This window comes from Tubulanus polymorphus, chromosome 1 (genome assembly GCF_964204645.1).
Source record: "Tubulanus polymorphus chromosome 1, tnTubPoly1.2, whole genome shotgun sequence".
NCBI classification, from domain to species: Eukaryota; Metazoa; Nemertea; class Palaeonemertea; order Tubulaniformes; family Tubulanidae; genus Tubulanus; species Tubulanus polymorphus.
This window is the reverse complement of record NC_134025.1, coordinates 12,439,076-12,457,338: the sequence shown is the minus strand read 5'-3', so window position 1 is coordinate 12,457,338 and position 18,263 is coordinate 12,439,076. Positions and strand designations below refer to the sequence as shown.

Here is an 18,263-nt window from a genome sequence, read left to right as displayed (position 1 = left end):
GCTGTGAATACCATTAGATTCGCCATTGTGTGCTACAGCTTATACCAGTAGTCATTTCCTAAGATTTCATGATGTTTAAGAAGTGCTTCCACCTTTCAAACTTAAGTTGAACTCAATAACGAATAGCCTCTGGTTACAATGCACTACTAGATGCAATATTTCATACATCTTCTTGATATGTAAATCACACTGTGGTGAAAGGGTTAGCTTAAACATTGTGAACCCCTTAAAGAAGGAAGTTTGACAAACAGGCGACAATCCTACACTTACCATGTGATGTTGCTTGGACACGATTACTACCGACTGTTTTATTTTTGCCACTACCTCGTAACTGTCCGAGGTGTATTCTTTGTTGCTCGTGTTGCATTATCATCGGTACACCTTCACAAGGGTCGACATATTCACCAGCGGTTCTCTTCACAATTCTGGCCTGGTATTCACTACAATGAAAATCATTTCATTGATTCTTTAAGTGGAGTTTACAGTACAAGTTAAGTCCTTCAGGCAGTCAGCATGCTTAAGGGTTCAGAAGTAATAGAAAAAGTTGACAAGATGGCAAAATCTCTTTAAAAAATCCACTCCCAAGCATTGAAACAGAATGCATATCAGGGCTATATCATCTAGACTAAAAATGGATCTACAGGCTTAATACATACGAGTGCTGGCGCGTTAGCCAGTCTAAAGGTTCCGCTCTGCGTTCAATTCCGTATTGATAAATAGTATCTGCTTTTTTGAAATTGCCAAGCTGTTCAACAGTCCATGACCAGGTCTGATAAAAAGCCGCGATAGTAGTTCCATAACCAAGATCCCACATCACTTCATACATAGCTAAGGGATCATTATGCATCGACGACTGAAAATATTTGGAGCAAAATTGAATTAAGTGCAAATTCAATTGAATCATTTTGTAATGAAATAATCAGGTTTCCCCTCACCAATTTCAACCATGCATCAACGTAACGCTTGTCATTTTTATACTTTTCAACGACTTTGAATTTATGAACAACAGCTTCAAGTAAGCGCAACAATTTTCCATCTCGACCTCCGCGAGGAAAATTCTGTTCCGTCCAGTTTATGTACCTGTAAATTAAGTAGAGAGTTTCCCAATAATACCAATGAAAACCCATGCACACTAGCATCCACATAAAGACAAACAGCAAACAGGAATTTCGATAAATTAGGATTTTTTGCAAACATAGTAAAGCCCTGTAATTTCCAGTTTTTGCATGAAATGTTCTTTTAATGGCAGATTCAAAGACCATTACACTCTTTGTCATGATATGAACAGTGTCGCGGTGATGTTCAGAGTTATTCCTACATTTTGAACCATTTTAATAAATATAGTAGTAGGCCTATAGTATATACAATTTCTTTGATGAGGGGGCATTGTCAGGTCTCGCAGGCTCAATTTAGATGATGAAATAATGATGCTCAAAGCATTAACCCTTTCACTGATGACAGCTCCCACACTATACTGCTGCTGGAGGAATTTTTTAATTCAACTATAGTGCGGTATAAAACAATAACATAATTACATGTATATGGATACCCAGCAATTCAAAGAAGATGCAATGTAATATTGGTCAATCATACACTGCATAGTGGTTAATACTGGTTTAACTTTATACCTTTCTATGATTTCGTGACAATTTTTGGTGAATTTCTATGTGAACTTTTGCTTGCATATTTATTCTTCAATAACGTAACAAACAGTTTATAGACCACATTCCATCATTAATGAATGTTTAATTATTTACACATTTCCATTTAGTAATTCATTTGTAATTGACGCAAACATTTGGAAAATTATTTATAAAATCAAAATTGCATCAGTATTTGCAGCAGCCTTAAGGCTTTTAAAGGTAGGTTGGAAAGGGATGCCAAATGGTCAGAAAACCCTAATCATAATTACCTGTGCCATACTTCAAGTGGATCGTCTCCACTATATGTCCGAATCTCATTTTCAAACTGCCTGCAAATAAAGGAATTATGTGACTTAGGCTACTTACTCATGGTGTTTTTGAATAGACAAGTAATTTATGGTGGAAACACTGAAATGGGATCATTTCAGTTCATGGCTTTTCAGCTTAACATTTTCAGGCTTATCTTCAGCCTGATTACAAAACCCGGTCCTTGAAATTGTGCACAATATCAGAATCTAGCCATTTCATTTTGTCATGGACAAAGTATAAAAATGTCATACATAAAACAGACTTATTGGCAGATAGACTCTTAATGATTAGGCCTATAATCCACCAGACCTGACTACCTCGGTGTCTCCTAAGTTTTCACCGCAATCTCACATCGAAAATAGTAGTAATTTGATTGAAAACGAACTAGAAATCATTCTGATTTTGCGAGTTTTGATCATTTTAGTAGTAATTGAGCGCTTAAAACAGGGTTCTTACAGATCTGGAAATCCCAAATTCTCTGATTTCCCCTGACCCAAAATTCCCTGATCATTGTCATCAGCAGTAAAAACAAGATTGAGACACCAAAAATTCAAATTCCCTAATTTATTCATCATTATCAAGATATTCTCAGTGGGGGGCTTTTCAAATTTCTTGTAGGCCCTACCGAGAAAATAACATCTTTTTCGTGTGGCCCACTGGTATGTCTGGGTGGTGACAGGTCAAAACGTCCTACCGAAAAGTCAGTGCAGACCCAGTTACACCATCCTCGCCTTTTTAAGGCAAAATGTCCGCCTACCAAAACAACTTATCAATCAGAATCCTTTGTAATTCCATCAATGCATTTAACTTATCACCGTTAACTGAGGTTTTTTGAGCACGATAAGTTAATACACTATGTAACGATCCAAGTAGAATATCACAGCTAGTGTCCAATATATAATTGACTTCACCTTCACCCATATCTGATTTCCTTAAACATACGTTGTATGGCATCACACTTAGCGTACATATACTATCGTAAGGTACTGCGCTCTTTCTTTTACCATGCATTCATAATTCATTTATATGAGATTTATTTTAGATGCTTTGGCCTAGGCTAATATATATGCTAAAAAGATTCTATTCTAATTAACAAACAAGTGTGGACAGAATATAATACAGACGAGGACATTTTGACCGAAGACGTTTTGGCATGAGGATGTTTTGACCGTAATTCGTCTGGGTTATCATATAGACCTGAAAGAATTTGGTGACAATCTATGAGCATCTGACTTCGGCCAGTCATGAGACTGTATGGACTGACAGCCAGGCACTAATGAAGAAGAGCCAAGCCTTCCAGCGTCACGCGAATAGGCTGCTAAACCCTGTATGCTGTAGGCTAACTATCTACCACAGTCAACCCAATTTAGAATTAAGTTGGGACCTTCTTTTACACGTTATGCACTAGTCAATGAAAGTTCCAGCCCTACAGGGGCCGGGAAACGAAAATGAGCGATCCAAAGCGCTGGGACAGAGACGATCCAGCGAAAAAATGAGTGGATCGCATACCGGTAACAGCGCAGCTTTAGCGACTAGACCTTTTGTACGGACCCGATCCACAGCGTCAAATAGCGCCGACGTCCTCACCCGCAAAAACGATCCATAGCAATCCACAGCGCAAGCTAGCGCCATCTTCAACAACGAACTTTTTGTTTCCATAAATTCATATTTTTACCGTTTTTAAAAGCTCAATTAGATCACTTTACTCAAAACATTGGTTTGTAATATTTTTCAGATTATATAGTTTAGAGAAATCGAACTTCAGATTTTTTACGATTCTCAAACTGCAGATGTCTAGTGTTAAAGTATTCCCCATATCCCATAGCAATCCGTAGCGCACAATTCCCCGCATTCTTAAGCGACCCATAGCGCAGGGATCCCCGTGTGTGTGTGTATGCGATCCATAGCGCTACAGTAAGCGATCAAAATAACGTTACCGGTGGCAGGGAAAAGTCCCGATTGAGGGATCCTAGTGCCGGCACTAATTTTCGTTTCCCGGCCCCGGTAGGGCGGGGACTTTCATTGACTGGTGCCACAGGCACTTGAATATGGGCTTTGATAATGGATAAATATTTGATAATTTACCAGCGATACGTTAATCCTACTTTAATAGATCCGCCATGTTTTATAATAAATTTACCCATGATGCAACGCGCGCCGATCGTTTAGCTATACTATACAGAAAGGCTGGAAACGATCCTATCTCCGTAATGCTTAAATCTACCCGCAGTTATCGGGACAGATGACGTCACAGCAATCCCGAAGAGGCATCGCGAATTTTCAAAAATCAATTTTGTTGCCATTTAAAATCTTTAATGGAGCTAAAACAGTGTCAATGTTTCCAAAAAAATCATCTACAATTGAAATCATGGGCGCTCCTATATTTCAGGATTAAAATTGACACTAAGGACGTACTTCGGCAATCATCGGCAGTGTTCGGCTGTCCCGATAACTGCGGGTAGATTTAAGCATTACGGAGATAGGATCGTTTCCAGCCTTTCTGTATAGTATAGCTAAACGACCGGCGCGCGTTGCATCATGGGTAAATTTATTATAAAACATGGCGATCTATTAAAGTAGGATTAACGTATCGCTGGTAAATTATCAAATATTTATCCATTATCAAAGCCCATATTCAAGTGCCTGTGCTGGTGCATTGATTATGACGTTTGTTAGCGTCCCTGCTGCAAATGCAATTTTCCTCGCAACTTTGATTTTTGTAAAATATCCACTTCTTTAAAAAGTTCTATCATCAAAATGAACTTACTGTTTTTCTTCCTGAAGCCTTATATCGCTCGAACCACTATTCATCATGCACAGAGCCGCGCTTAAATTGGCTATTTGTCTGCCTTGTTTGAGAGGTTGGACGTTCTCTTTGCTTAACTCCCATTCATCGTCGTTCCCAACACTGCTCGCCGTGTGAACATCGCTAGTATTCATCATCTCACTCTCAGCTTCTTATTTCTGCAATGCGATGCTGCTGATTTACCACAAATTCATGAATTATTCTCCGATCGCAACAAGTAAAATGAATAACCTTGATAAACTTCCGGGTTTCTTGTTTAAACTGTGCCGCCACAGCGCATGCGCCTCGACATGGTGGCAGCACTGTACGGTCGATGTACCGTATTCAATATAAACTGGGAAACACTTGAATTACTAAGATCCTTTTTTCTTGGATAAGAGTACGAGTTCCGCAAACATCTGTCAAAAACCATCAAATTTGAAAGAATATAACTGTTGTCCTCCCTTCTGGTTTCATCACAACTTTCAAAAAAATGTTATGTCAAAGTCCATCTCAATAATTTTCGATTGATTTTGCAAAGACTAGAATGAAAAAATTACACTTCTACATCCTCGCTTGCCAGGGGTCCGGTATCACTCCCGAACTCGCTTCCACCAGCCCCCTGGCCTCACGAAGCGTGATTTCATTACTGGCGCTGTTGCGCGTGACGTCATATATCGATTTGCGAAATACTTCCTTGTTCGGTAAAACGTTCGCTGATTGGTCAATTTAACGGGAAAACCAACAGAAGTCTACTGACGGTTTGTTACAAGCGCTGTGATTGGTACGACCGGATTCTGGTCGGCTAGTAACGACTCGTGAGGTCAAGGGGTTCGGGGAACCGCTTTAGCGTAGTGGGTTCGAATCCCTTGACGGGTGAAGATGCACTTCTATGGTCTTCAGTCATTTCTCTAATCATTTGATGACGAACACAAATTCCATTTCCATTTCCATTCTTATTTTGTTCGGCGTCGAAAATACTCTAATGATGAAAAGATTGTCAATTTTGGTTTTTTCCTGCTCCTTCCATTAAAAACATCTTCACCTGTCAAGGGATTCGAACCCACTACGCTAAAGCTGTTCGCTGGTGGAAGCGAGCTCGGGAGTGATACCGGACCCCTGGCAAGCGAGGATGATTAAAAATGTCCGTAGTAAAAAATATTATATTTCCTGCCTCTTCCTATGGCTGATTCGGGCCATACTAAAAATTTTTCTGTACGGCTAAAGCAACGATAAAAAATTTTTCACATTGGCCCGTTTTTTAATTCAAAACATTTTGGTTTTCTCGCGCGAGAATTCAAAACTTTTGGTTTTCACGCGCGAGAATTTTTAGCCAAAACTTTGCTGCCGAGATTTGTATATATCTATAAACAGAGGGAAACAACCTATTAGTTCACCGTAGACCATCACATTCGGTGTCGTGGCGCCCACATTGAGTAGGTATTTACAGAATTTGACATGAACGGATTCTATATTTCTAACATTTTCAAATGCCCAGATTGGGTACCATACATTAATACTGATTTCACTAATATATCTACATATCTATCCTATCTAAAAGCAAATGATCGGTCATAATTAAATGCTGAATATAGTTAGTGGTGATCATGTATTGTATTGTTTATCTTATTGAAATTGTGTCATGAGTTTTGAGTTTGTCTGAGTCTGCTTTGTTCCTGTTTGATTAGGCGGCGGAACTGGGGCGCGTTGGTCTGACCAATATTCTACTATTCAGTAAAATTTTTCAAACCAAAGGTTTTTTTTCGGGTGTGAACACCAAAAGTTTTGAATTCTCGCGCGACAAAACTAAATTGTTTTGAATTCTCGCGCGAGAAAACCAAAATCTTTGAATTCTCACGTGAGAAAACCAAACTTTTTGAATTCTCTCGCGAGAAAACAAAAAGTTTTGAATTCCCGCGCGAGACCTAAAATGATTTGGATTCTCGCGCGAGAAAACAAAAAGTTTTGAATTCTCGTACACCATACTAAAAAACTTTCTGTACGGCTACAGAAACGCTAATAGCGTACAGAAAAATTTTAGTATGACCCGAATCAACCACCATAGGTCTCAGATATGATTTATTATTGTCAATTTTAGGAATTATTATTCATTTTGTGTGTATCTGTGTGTATCTGCATGAATTTTATGTTAGCCCTATACGTACATGTATCTTCTTTGTTCATTCGTATAATAACTGGAGACGACTGAACAATAATTTGATATCTGTTTCTAAGCAGTTGTTCTAGTAATGTCTTAGAGAATGTGTCAGACATGTTATAAACATGTCTAGCCTATAGTTTGTAAAGGTAAGTTTCAGAATTAGATTTTCGATTTGTATGGATCCTCGCTGTGCCTTGGAATGTCCATAGCGGATATTTGTAAAACAAGATCTAGTATATTCTTCATTGTCTGCTACGGTTTTATCAGTGGTTGGAGTTTTGTCGTCAACTTTATCGAGGAACTGGAAGTTACAGATCGCCAACGAATCGGTGACGCGTGTAATTTACGCTGAAAATCGAGCTAGTTCCCATATAACTGACGCCTGAGGAAATTTTACCTTAAACAACTACGAGCAATTATCTCAATAAGAGATGATTAATTGCTCGTAGGCTCGTAGCTATAGAATACAACAGTAATGTTCACGGAACAACAGGTGCAGAGATGATGTGATACGGGTACCGAATTATGTATTGACAAATTCAAGCATTCAACGATCTCTACTGACGCGGTCCCACATGTTATAGCAATCGGAAAACAAGCCAAATTCTAGAAATAACGATGAAACACGGGCCCAATGGTGATATGAAGAGCAGGTTTATTTACAAAATCTACTCAATAGTAATATAGTGGAACCTCGTGGAACCTTCGAACTTCACGGGACCAGAAAATATGTTCGATATAAGCGAAAGTTCGTTATATCCGCCAACCGGTATATCGGGGCTGACTGTAATTCAATGTTTTTTCTCAATAATGAAGTAACATTAATTGCTATGCCAATGATTCTAAAACACGGACATATTCCTAGAATGGGGATGTGTACGGGCCTGTTAAGAGAGGTTCTCATCAATTTCCGTGTAAAATCGACTTCTGTGGAACAATAACGGAAAGCCTAATTGCTGCAACAAAGTGTTCACCCGTCTACGAAATCTTGATTACCAAAGAAGGAAGACGACAGCATTGTTATAGTCATTTATATTAATCAAAGAGTTTATTATCAAGTCATATATACCATTGTAAAGTATCACAAAAGACAAATGTATACAAATAATTCGGTTCAAAATAGAACATCTAGCACTTTAATAAGTACACATAATACTGGATACACATGAGAGTTGACGTTAAGTAACGTTAAGCCTTTGCCTAGTAGTAGAAAATAGTAAATCAACAAATAATCAATTCAATGTTACAAGTAGAATGTTCTCATGAAGCAAGGGTTACATCAACCACCAGAGATACATTGTGGGGAAATAGCAAAGAAATTCCATGCGTTTTAACTTAGATATTCAATAATACATAGACATGGTACAACAGTTAAGATAATGTAATATTTGATTTTTGCTTTTCTTATAATCAATGAACTTTATAGCCGTGATCACACAAATGTTTTTGGCCCGCGGTAAATTTGGCCCAAAACAACTGTTCACACGGGTGCTAAATGGGCCCATGTCTGTTTTGGCCAGATCAAAAACATCGGACCGGGCCCGAGCCAAATTATTGCATGTGAATTGCTACCAGGTTCCGAAAGTCACTCAGCATTGTTTAATATCAACAGGCCAAATTTGATGACTGGGGCCTGACCCGTGCTAATTTGGATCGGGCAAAATCATCTCCATGTGATGGAAGCGTATATTTTTGGTTGCCAGTTGATGGTAAAAAGCACCTCAACTAACTTTTCATTGGCCAGATACATGCATACATATGTAAACGGAACAAGGCGTTACATTTGACATTGAAATTTTTTGAAATTCAATTTTTGAATCTTACACGAGATGGAACTCTTATTCACGTAAAATAAAATATCCTATTCAGGAACCAGATTAGTTTCATTGGTACATCTAGTGCATGTACATATTATTGGATGATACTATATAGGCTTTCAGCAAGCTAGTTCATACATGTATGATAAACAAATTCGTTTACTGGTAATTTTAAGTATCTTTAACTTAATGTGTTATTTATATCATTATTCTCAGTTTTCTTTTAAAGCCATCATGCATAAGGACCAATGCCTTCCATTCTTCACCGAGCAACCTATCTGACATAAGTATGAAAAGCATTTGGGTCCACGGCACTCATTATCGCTGTGAAGGTTGTTTCACTACAAATATAAATTCAAAGAAATCTAACACAAAATGAATAGCACGATAGTTCAGAGGGAATACAAGATTTATTGGTCGGTATCTTATCAAACATTATTTTATCAGTTTATTGATGGTTATCTAAATAACATACTTGTTCAATACAGGTGGAGTAGAAAGTACTTTAAACATGGATGATCCGTCAAAACCTTTTGCGCCGGCAGCATTCATAGCCTTATTTCCAGGGGTTCTACAAAGTGTTATAACAGCATTGCATGAACTATTTATACACAGTGAAATTATTAAGAACTTATAAGATATTAAGATGAAAATTTGTGACGCAATGAGAAATTCAATAAAAACATAGCTATAAAAAAATGATAAAAATATCATTAAATGTTAGCCAGTCTTACAGACTGATCAAATTAGTCCAATCCATGGGTCCCAAAAATTGACTTTTCGCTTGAGTGGAAAGACATATTCGTGATTTTATTTTTGAAGGTAGCCCTTGTTCTCTAGTACCAGGATCCAATTGTTATTGGTCCAAATTTTGCTGGCGTGATCTTGAAAATCATTGCTATAGCAACTACTATTCGTTCATTTTAATGTTGTTTCCACGATTCCAAACACTATTGTTTGAGTATGAATATCAACAGGGAGCCTATCGGCTTAAGTAGCTCCGGTGTGTGATCTGAAGAAATAGAAGCTGCATACCTGGGGGTGCCCCCTTGTGGCCAAATCCATAAAAGGGCTCTGTACTTTGTAGGTATTGGTCCAAAGAATATTCATACCTAACTTGGAATTGATCTGATTAAAACTGTAGGACTAATAGCAATTTAAAGAAATAGAAACTACACCTGCAGGGGCGCCCCCTGGTGGACAAAAACATTAAGTAGTTTAATATGATGAATAGTGATGGTGACTTTTTTGATAAAGCAATTGAAACAACATTTTTTCAATGCACCAAACCAATCAAACATTTCATTGTAACTTACCCACTAACCCATAAATTATATGATACCCATCCCCCATTGTTATTGTCAGTGGCGGATCCAGAGGAATAATATGACTACCGCATTTCTGCAACCGAGTGCCGAAGGCACGAGATGTGCATTACGAGTGCCGAAGGCACGACGTGCCCCCGCGGGGTCTGGGGGGTCCTCCCCCAGAAAATTTTGATTCATTTAAAGGGCTGAGATGACATTTCCTGGGTTTTGGAAGAGAAAAATCCTGTTTTAATATGGGTACTTTTTTCCAAGGAATCAGCTAAGTCAAAAAGGAAAAATGTTGACTACCGCATTAGTGGCAAGTGCGGTAGGCTAATTCCGCCACTGATTGTACTGTGTCCATGGCAACATGGATGTATCTAATATATAGTTTTAAGCCTATGGTTTAATTCATTAGGCTCACTGACATGGAAAAAATTTCCAAAAAATAGTATTATTCCCAGAGATGAGAGTTAGTGTACAAATATACAAAATTAGATGTACATGTATATCCATAAAACCTCTGCAAAGCCAATGGAGTAACAAATTTTATGCAGAATTGAACACACCAGATCAAAGCAGATTCTTTTAGTCTATAATATCATTTAGAACAATTTTTATTTATACCATTCCTATCTTGCTTACACTGGCAAACATTCTGTGCCAAATTAGTCTCTGCTGGTCAGTAAGAATGTACTATCATTGCTGTGAACACGGCTAATCAAGATAATGATTATTAGATCTAAAGATCTTATCACATACATACCGTCTGTCATCACTAGCCGGGGGCGGTTTCCAGTGGTCATAATTCGTTTCGAGGACAAACCATCTGTAAAATAATCGATAGATTATTACTCCTGACATTATTTCTGATCATATATTGCATAACCTGTGATATTCAGTCCACTTCATGTCGAATATTGTCAAAGCCTACCTATTGCTTTTCAGATCAATTTCCCATATATCGACAGCATTTTTACGATCACGCGTGATTACAGCGCCTTCTTCAGTTTGAATTCCACCAACTATCAGATAAGCCGCAGCAGAAACTCTAGTGTTTGCTAGGTTTTTTAATGCTTGTCGATAATTCAAAGGGCGGCCCAATACCTACATATATAGATAAGGATATCTTTCTCTAAGGATATATATGTTCCATTGCATACCGGGAAATCCCACATAAGTAAAAAATACCGGAATGTAATACTTTCAATTTTAAGTTTTTTTAACCTGAGGAACGCACCTGTCGTATGAGCATAGGAATTGGAATCGCACCATCTAGTAGCATGTACAGGTTTTCTATTATATTTCCATCATCTAAAAAGAAAAAACCAATTCCGGATTATTTACTTCAAGATCTGTATGCCATTTTTTCCAAATACCAGTATGCCACAACATCATACCTCTTTCATCCATTGAAACTGTAAATGCTTTGTGCCTCTGGCCATTTGGCAAACCAACATAGCCCGCATACGAAGAACCACTGTATAGAGTCTAAATTGATACAAACATCATGCTTCCTTGTGATTGATAAGAAAACCATTAAATCCTTTGAATGGTGCAGCCAATAAAAACCAAAATACCCTTGAATCATATAGCCAAGGAAGAACCCTCACCATTTTCAAGTTCAGTAAGTCACAGTGAAGATATAAATCTAATTTTCACTTACCGTTCCATTTCTCTGGAAGTCCACTTGTATAGTGATGTTACTCAATATTTGTCTTTCCATCGGGTTGGAACCATAGTCCAAATTTCGTCCATGCCAGATCTGGCCAGAACCCGACTGAGCAACAATACTGGTGCACCCGAATCTGAGGATTGTAAAAATATTGTTGTCAACTAAAAACAGAATAGGAGACGAAAAGGTATTAAGATACTTAAGGCTGTACAAAGGTAAGAATGCCCTTGGGGATGGGGTTTTCAAAATCAATAGAAAAGTATACATGGGGAGGATGTTATGCCAAAATGTACATTCTTTACAGAGGGTATATAAACAATTTGTATGTACTGGAGTGATTTTCCATAAAAGTGGTATACAGTGGAACCTTGTTACAAAGAACATCATATGACCAGAAAATCGCTTTGTTATATAACCCATAGTTCATGATTATATTTATATTTTGGACCATATTCTGGGTTTGTAATAACCGAGAAATCATTATATCCATTTAGGTCATTACAATGAGGTTCCACTGTACCTTTAATCTAATTTTCGTTTATCTTTTAATGAAAACTTTCTAACATCACATCAATATACATTGATTAATCATTCCTTACATTATAAGGTGAGGGGGTCACGGGCCATTCACAATGGGGTTCTTGAAGTTACAGGGAACACTGTAATAAACATTAAATATCTGAATATATTTAGAAAACTCTATTTCAAAACTTACGCAGTGAGACTATAGACCAAGTTTAAAATTACTAATTCACCAATAGGAATATTAGCCCTGGCTGCAATACCTAAGACAGTACAGATAAAGAGACATTTTCATATACACCAATCCTTTTGACATTTATTTGAGCCGATTTTGGACTACCTTTAATTTCTTCACCAAATGGACTAGGTAGGATGTGTTCTACTGACGCTGCTACCTTTTCAAAAATCGGAAGTAATTTCCCTGGTACATGATCTCTGGAATGTAAATTATCTTTATTGAAACACCTCAGACTTGAATAAAATTAACAAAATAATGGCAGTATAGTCTAGTATCTATTTGCTATAAACCATAAATCGCCTAGTATATACATACCCGGATATGATATAATTGCTTATAATTGTATAATTGGATAGGCCTATATAATTACAAAAGAGATCAGGTGATGAACAAGAGTCCGAAGTTCAAGTTTATCATTCGTTCAACACTGTGGCTGTCCTGTCCATTCTTTTCTTCTTATCTGGAAAGGCCTACCCTATCACTTCTCTTGATCTCAGAGAAATTGCAAAGTTTGTTGTATGTGCATATCAGGCCTATGCCAACGCTTTTTTTCACTTTATCATGCAACCCTCAATTATTCATTATTCATTGCCCTTTCTCAACTAACTAGCTCACAGGGATTCATATCAAAGTCGTAGGTAGTTTAACATACTTTTACATCATTTTTGGACTATTTGGAAAATGGATATTTTTCAATACCGAAATCCGCGAGAAACCGCGGATCCGCGGGGAATTCTCATCCCTGGTCTGATCAACCTAATTTTTGTTATGCTTATGGGCCCTGGGGGATTCAAATATATACAAAAGATCAAGGTAATTGATCAAAGCGTCTTCAAAACAAAGTTTCCTCAAAAACATGTAAAAAGTGCTGACAAACAACTATGGCTGCCAGTCGGCCATCTTGATTCTGTCAGGGCCAGTTTTTGAGCTGAAGATGTGTCTAGAGTAGATACATGTGTAACCCCAATATCAAGACATTACATTGAAGCATCTTCTAAACTTCCCAAAATAACTGGATCCCATCTACGGACGGACGAAAAGTGAACGCAATAGCCCGCTGGGACTAAAGTCCCAAGTGGGCTAAAAAGTGTTGATTTTGCCGAACAACAATGGCTGCCAGTCAGCCATCTTGGTTCTGACAGGGCCATTTTTGGGCTGAAGATTTGTCTAGGGTAGTAGATACATGTGTAACCCAAATATCAGGACAATACATGGAAGCGTCTTTAAAACTTCCCAAAATAACTATGGACGGACGAAAATTGAATGCAATAGCCCGCTGGGACTTAAGTCCCAACAAGTGGGCTAAAAACGATAATCTGTTAATCCAGTATCTATAATGTATATATAGCCTAAGATAACTTTAATTCATATACATAACAGACACTGGATTCACAGATTATCGTCTTTACAGATTATCCTTGATACGAACCCCTGTGAACTAGCTTGATTGTTTATAATGACATGATTGGTGTAAAATGTCGGTTTTTTCCTTTACACTACCTACATCTCTGATAGGACCCCCTGTGATCCTGGTACGTGTAGTGGAAATCTCCACAAGAGATCTCTGTTGCTCTACTACCATCCTAGTGTAACCAACGTGGTACATCAGACACTAAGGTTCTTGGTGAAGCCTACCTACTTAAAAATATAAGTTTTTTGGCGGTTGTCAAGTCAACTCACTTCAATACTTTTGCAGCCAGGTAAACTTCATCGCGAAAGTCATCAACTACTCTGTTCCAACGTTCAGATGCAGGCGCATCAAGATCTACGGTGTAGTGTTTCGATGTTCGTTGAAAGCAACTGGTAATCGAGAAAATATTTACGAAAAGACTGATTGCTAAAAGCGTCCGCATCCAGGGAGCTGCCATCTTTATATCATGTGACTCCGATCTGCAGACTGCACGCTCAAGTTTAATCGTAGTACTGAATGCCAGGTATTCGTGATCTGCCGGCATCGGGTTTGCTCCGACATTTTATTTCACATTTGTTCGGTTCTGTGCGTAAAATCATGAACATAAATTAAAAGAAGAATGAAGTAGGAAAAATAAACAGCTTTTACATAACGATTTATCTAAAGAGGAGACAAAACCACATTCCAACATTTCACAGCACTGAATCCGTTTCCATGCCCTATGAAACTCGTCCAAATTCGGGGCTTCAGTTTTCATTTGCTCATCGTCGTAGTATCTCCTGATCCTAACATCCTAAATCCGTCAACGGTCCTACACCACAATAATATACGGAACAGTCAATAGTGCAAAATAGATCATCAACTCAATTCTGCTATAAGCTTAGTCACTCCCCTTGGTCTCCTGGATATCTCAAAACACATCAAAATTAAACTAGCATTAGGTTTCTCTGTTTTCTTTTTGTATTTCATGTAAAGCCAATGAGTATATTTTACATCGATTTAGGATGGATAGATTATCATTATTAAGAAGTGAGACGTAGACGAGGTAGAGGTATGATTTCTCATCATCAGTTTATCTCAAAATTCACTTATATGACACATCCACATGTGGAAATCAGATAGGCCTAGCCTACTTCTTCGTCTATGGCTGGAGAACGACCGAATGATAGGCTTTTGGGTCCACAGCACTCATAATTGCCGTAAAGGTTGTGAGGCTGAAATTAGAAAAAAGAAAAAATTAGAATACACATAATTAAAAGTGCTCTTGATGATTTCTTGAATTAGTTTTTAAAACGCACGGGTTCAGCAGAGGTGCAGTAGAAAGGACTTGAAGCATGGACGTCCCATTGAAACCTTGAGGACCGATAGCATTCATCGCCTTGTTTCCAGGGGTTCTACAAATATTGAAAGAACAATTGCGATAATGGTTTTTTGCCGTGTGCATTAGGCTTAACCAAGTCAGCCTTCTCACAACTAAGCGGATTGACTGTTTGTGAACAAAAGACATGAATTAATTCATATAAGATCTCTTCTTCTTCTTTAATATCATTGCTTTACCTCCTGTCGTCATCATGAGGTGGCGGTTTCCAGTGATCATAATTTGTTTCCAGGACATACCATCTATAATATATATATATATATATATATATATATATATATATATATATATATATATATATATATATATATATATATATATATATATATATATATATATATATATATATATATATATATATATATATATATATATATATATATATATATATATATATATATATACATATACATATAAGAATACATAAAAGGAGATGCCGGCTCAAATAAATGTAGCAAAATAATACTGGTACCTGTTTCTCGTCGTATCAATTTGCCAGACATCGACAGGATTTCGTCGATCGCGCGTGATTACAGCGCCTTCTCCGGGTTGAATTCCACTAACTGTTAAATACGCCGGAGCGGGTATAGTAGTCGTTAATAACTTTTCGATTGCCTGCCGATAATTTAAAGGACTGTCCAATACCTATGCATGGTAATACAAAATGTTATTCATATACAAGTAAAAAGTAGTTGGACAGTCTTGTACGTCACTTACCTGTCGAATGAGCATGGGAACTGGAATTGCACGCCACACTAACATTCTGAGATTCTCCATCGCATCTCCTTGAGCTAAAAAGAAATTCATTCGGAATTACAAAAAAACAAATGTGAGTATGCATTATCGACGATGAACTTTTAATATGCGATACCTCTTTCGTTCAGTGAAATAGCAAACGCCCCGTGCCTTTGGCCATTTGGTAAACCGACGATGCCAGCATACGTATTGCCAGTATACAGTATCTGTAGCGATATAATTAGAAATTCTTGAAAGCTCGTAAAAAGGGCAGTACTGTGCCGGAAATCTATTTGGCTTTACCTGTCCATTTTTTCGGAAGTGTACTTGAATCGCCAGTTTAGTAAGTAGTTGCTTTTCGTACGAACTCTCTCCATAGTCTAGATTGCGTCCATGCCAGATCTGTCCTGTACTAGACTGAGCAACGATGCTTGTACACCCATATCTAATATGCATAATATGCATATTATGCAATGAATTTTCCAACGAACTCATTGTATAGATATATATCATATAAAAGCAGTTCGTTGGATAGCTACGTTTTTTTTGTTGTACTGGCAAGGTTTGTAACTTAAAATAGTGACTGCACCATAAGGAAAGAAGTTTCCATAATCTCTCACATGGATACAGTCGAACATCGTAAGTACGATTCGGCTTACAATGTGAATACCATAGCAATGCGATGAATTTAAGAATTCCTGGCCTCTCTATTAGCATTGCATTTTCCAATGAAAATGTTTGCTGCGGTCGTTTTTACGTTTTCACGTTTTTACGATCTCCAATTCATTTCTGTAGTAAATAAACACCTCTAGTACGATGGATATGTCTGATGGTTAATGTGCATACCAGCAGTACGGTCTTTGCGGGTAATTATGGAATTGAGGTCCTTATGGATTTGTCAAGGGGTTAATAGGAAATACGGTTAGCACGATGATTTTTCATTTTCCCACGGACATCGTTCTAACGAGGTTTGACTGTTTCAGCAACACTTACGTTCTTAAACTATAAAGTAGGTTAACCATCAACATATTTTCAGCGGGGACTTCAACTTTCGCTGCTATACCTGAAAAAGTATTAGGACCTACGGTAAAGCTCGCCTAACTAGAAAAAACCCGCACCGGCAATATTGGCTAGAGGTAAGCGAGTTAAGGATATGAAAATATGTTTAGGAAGTCAGAAAATAATTTCGTTTTTGTCCAAGTTAGCCAAAAGTCGGATTTGGCCATGTCCGAGTGAGGCGAGGTTATCTGTATGTATGTGTATATTACGAAGCCCCGGAGGTGCAATGGTGAGAATGTCTTTTCTTCGTGGGAACGAAATCCTTTTTTTTGTAAAAAAAATGAGATTTTTTTTCATTTATCTTTTCACTGGTATTTGGGCGTTTGGAATCGATATTGAGAGGATATTTCTTCTGTCAGTCAGACCGAACTAGCCCCTCGTTACAAACGTACACATCTTAAAGTCTCCATGAAATATCCTTCTTCTTTAAAATCACAGATGTCGAACATATAACCTGTGCAAGGGTAATCAAAGATAAAAACTGTGGGATTCCTCTTTGTATGAATGATATACAATTCCTGGCAATGGGGTGGAAATGTACATATTGGGAGATTTCTGGGGTTATTTTCTATTTTGGGGAAAAATTTAATGCGAGTAATTGCCTGAGAGTAATTTGCTAGGGGGTAATTGCTTCGGGGTAAAATGGCTGGGTGGTAATTGGCTGGGGGTGATTTGATTGGAGGTAGAGAGCGTATGTGTAAGTGGCCAAAGACTGGAGGAATAGTCCAATAAATCAATCATATCGAAATAAAGTGAAATGATGACCAGTAATTAGAATTTATTTCCAAGAAACAAAGATTTCAAAGAAAAAGAAATTCAATTATTTAGAAAAATTAATTTCACTATGCTCCTGCCGGGATTCTATGCGTGTCTACACATATAATTTCTTTGCAAAAGATCAATTTCCATTGAAATTATTCACAAGCATTTACCTTGTATTTCTTCGCCAAACGGTTTGGGAAAAAAGTGCTTTGCAGATTTGGCAAGGTGGACAAACGTTGGATGCAAATGAACCGGTACAAGTTGTCTGAAAGACAGAACCGTATCGGCTAGACTTAAAAGGCAATACTATAATCTCAACGAGAGAAATCCGACAATGAATTCAGCCAAAAGTGAAAAGTTCTAGAGTAAAACGATATAATATTGTGTACGTATCTTCTCCTCAATACTAATCTCACCTGTCTTAGAGTACGTAGAAAAAATGCCAGTCCAATAATCATAAT

General features: G+C 37.6%; 3 protein-coding genes across 5 annotated transcripts in view; all 3 read right to left on the bottom strand.

Annotated features, from left to right (window-relative positions):
• The window catches only part of LOC141899120 (mitotic checkpoint serine/threonine-protein kinase BUB1-like), a 35,263-nt gene extending 29,766 nt beyond the window's left edge, over window positions 1–5,497 (bottom strand). For both annotated transcript variants that reach the window (XM_074785276.1, XM_074785285.1), the window contains exons 1-5: window positions 4,720–5,497; window positions 1,913–1,972; window positions 936–1,080; window positions 657–853; window positions 271–440 (exon numbers count right to left, since the gene is read on the bottom strand). In XM_074785276.1, coding sequence (XP_074641377.1) covers window positions 271–440; window positions 657–853; window positions 936–1,080; window positions 1,913–1,972; window positions 4,720–4,895 — 748 coding nt within the window. In that variant the 5' untranslated portion in view covers window positions 4,896–5,497. The remainder of the gene's footprint in view (window positions 1–270; window positions 441–656; window positions 854–935; window positions 1,081–1,912; window positions 1,973–4,719) is intronic.
• Window positions 5,498–7,928: 2,431 nt separating this feature from the next.
• Window positions 7,929–14,326, bottom strand: LOC141915132 (N-acylethanolamine-hydrolyzing acid amidase-like). 2 transcript variants are annotated; one of them, XM_074806547.1, is made up of 10 exons: window positions 14,138–14,326; window positions 12,560–12,654; window positions 12,413–12,482; window positions 11,689–11,830; window positions 11,423–11,513; window positions 11,263–11,336; window positions 10,957–11,129; window positions 10,789–10,851; window positions 9,191–9,286; window positions 7,929–9,056 (listed from the first exon to the last, which is right to left on the bottom strand). In XM_074806547.1, the coding sequence occupies exons 1-10, from the start codon at window positions 14,323–14,325 to the stop codon at window positions 8,990–8,992; spliced, it is 1,059 nt and encodes a 352-aa protein (XP_074662648.1). In that variant the 5' UTR covers window position 14,326; the 3' UTR covers window positions 7,929–8,989. The 2 variants fall into 2 exon arrangements, with proteins under 2 accessions (XP_074662648.1, XP_074662649.1); XM_074806548.1 differs by lacking the exons at window positions 12,413–12,482; window positions 12,560–12,654.
• Window positions 14,327–14,819: 493 nt separating this feature from the next.
• Window positions 14,820–18,061, bottom strand: LOC141915036 (N-acylethanolamine-hydrolyzing acid amidase-like). Its single transcript, XM_074806416.1, has 8 exons — window positions 17,973–18,061; window positions 16,975–17,044; window positions 16,285–16,426; window positions 16,118–16,208; window positions 15,964–16,037; window positions 15,719–15,891; window positions 15,167–15,262; window positions 14,820–15,082 (listed from the first exon to the last, which is right to left on the bottom strand). The coding sequence occupies exons 2-8, from the start codon at window positions 17,007–17,009 to the stop codon at window positions 15,010–15,012; spliced, it is 684 nt and encodes a 227-aa protein (XP_074662517.1). The 5' UTR covers window positions 17,010–17,044; window positions 17,973–18,061; the 3' UTR covers window positions 14,820–15,009.
• Between the last annotated feature and the right edge of the window lie 202 nt (window positions 18,062–18,263).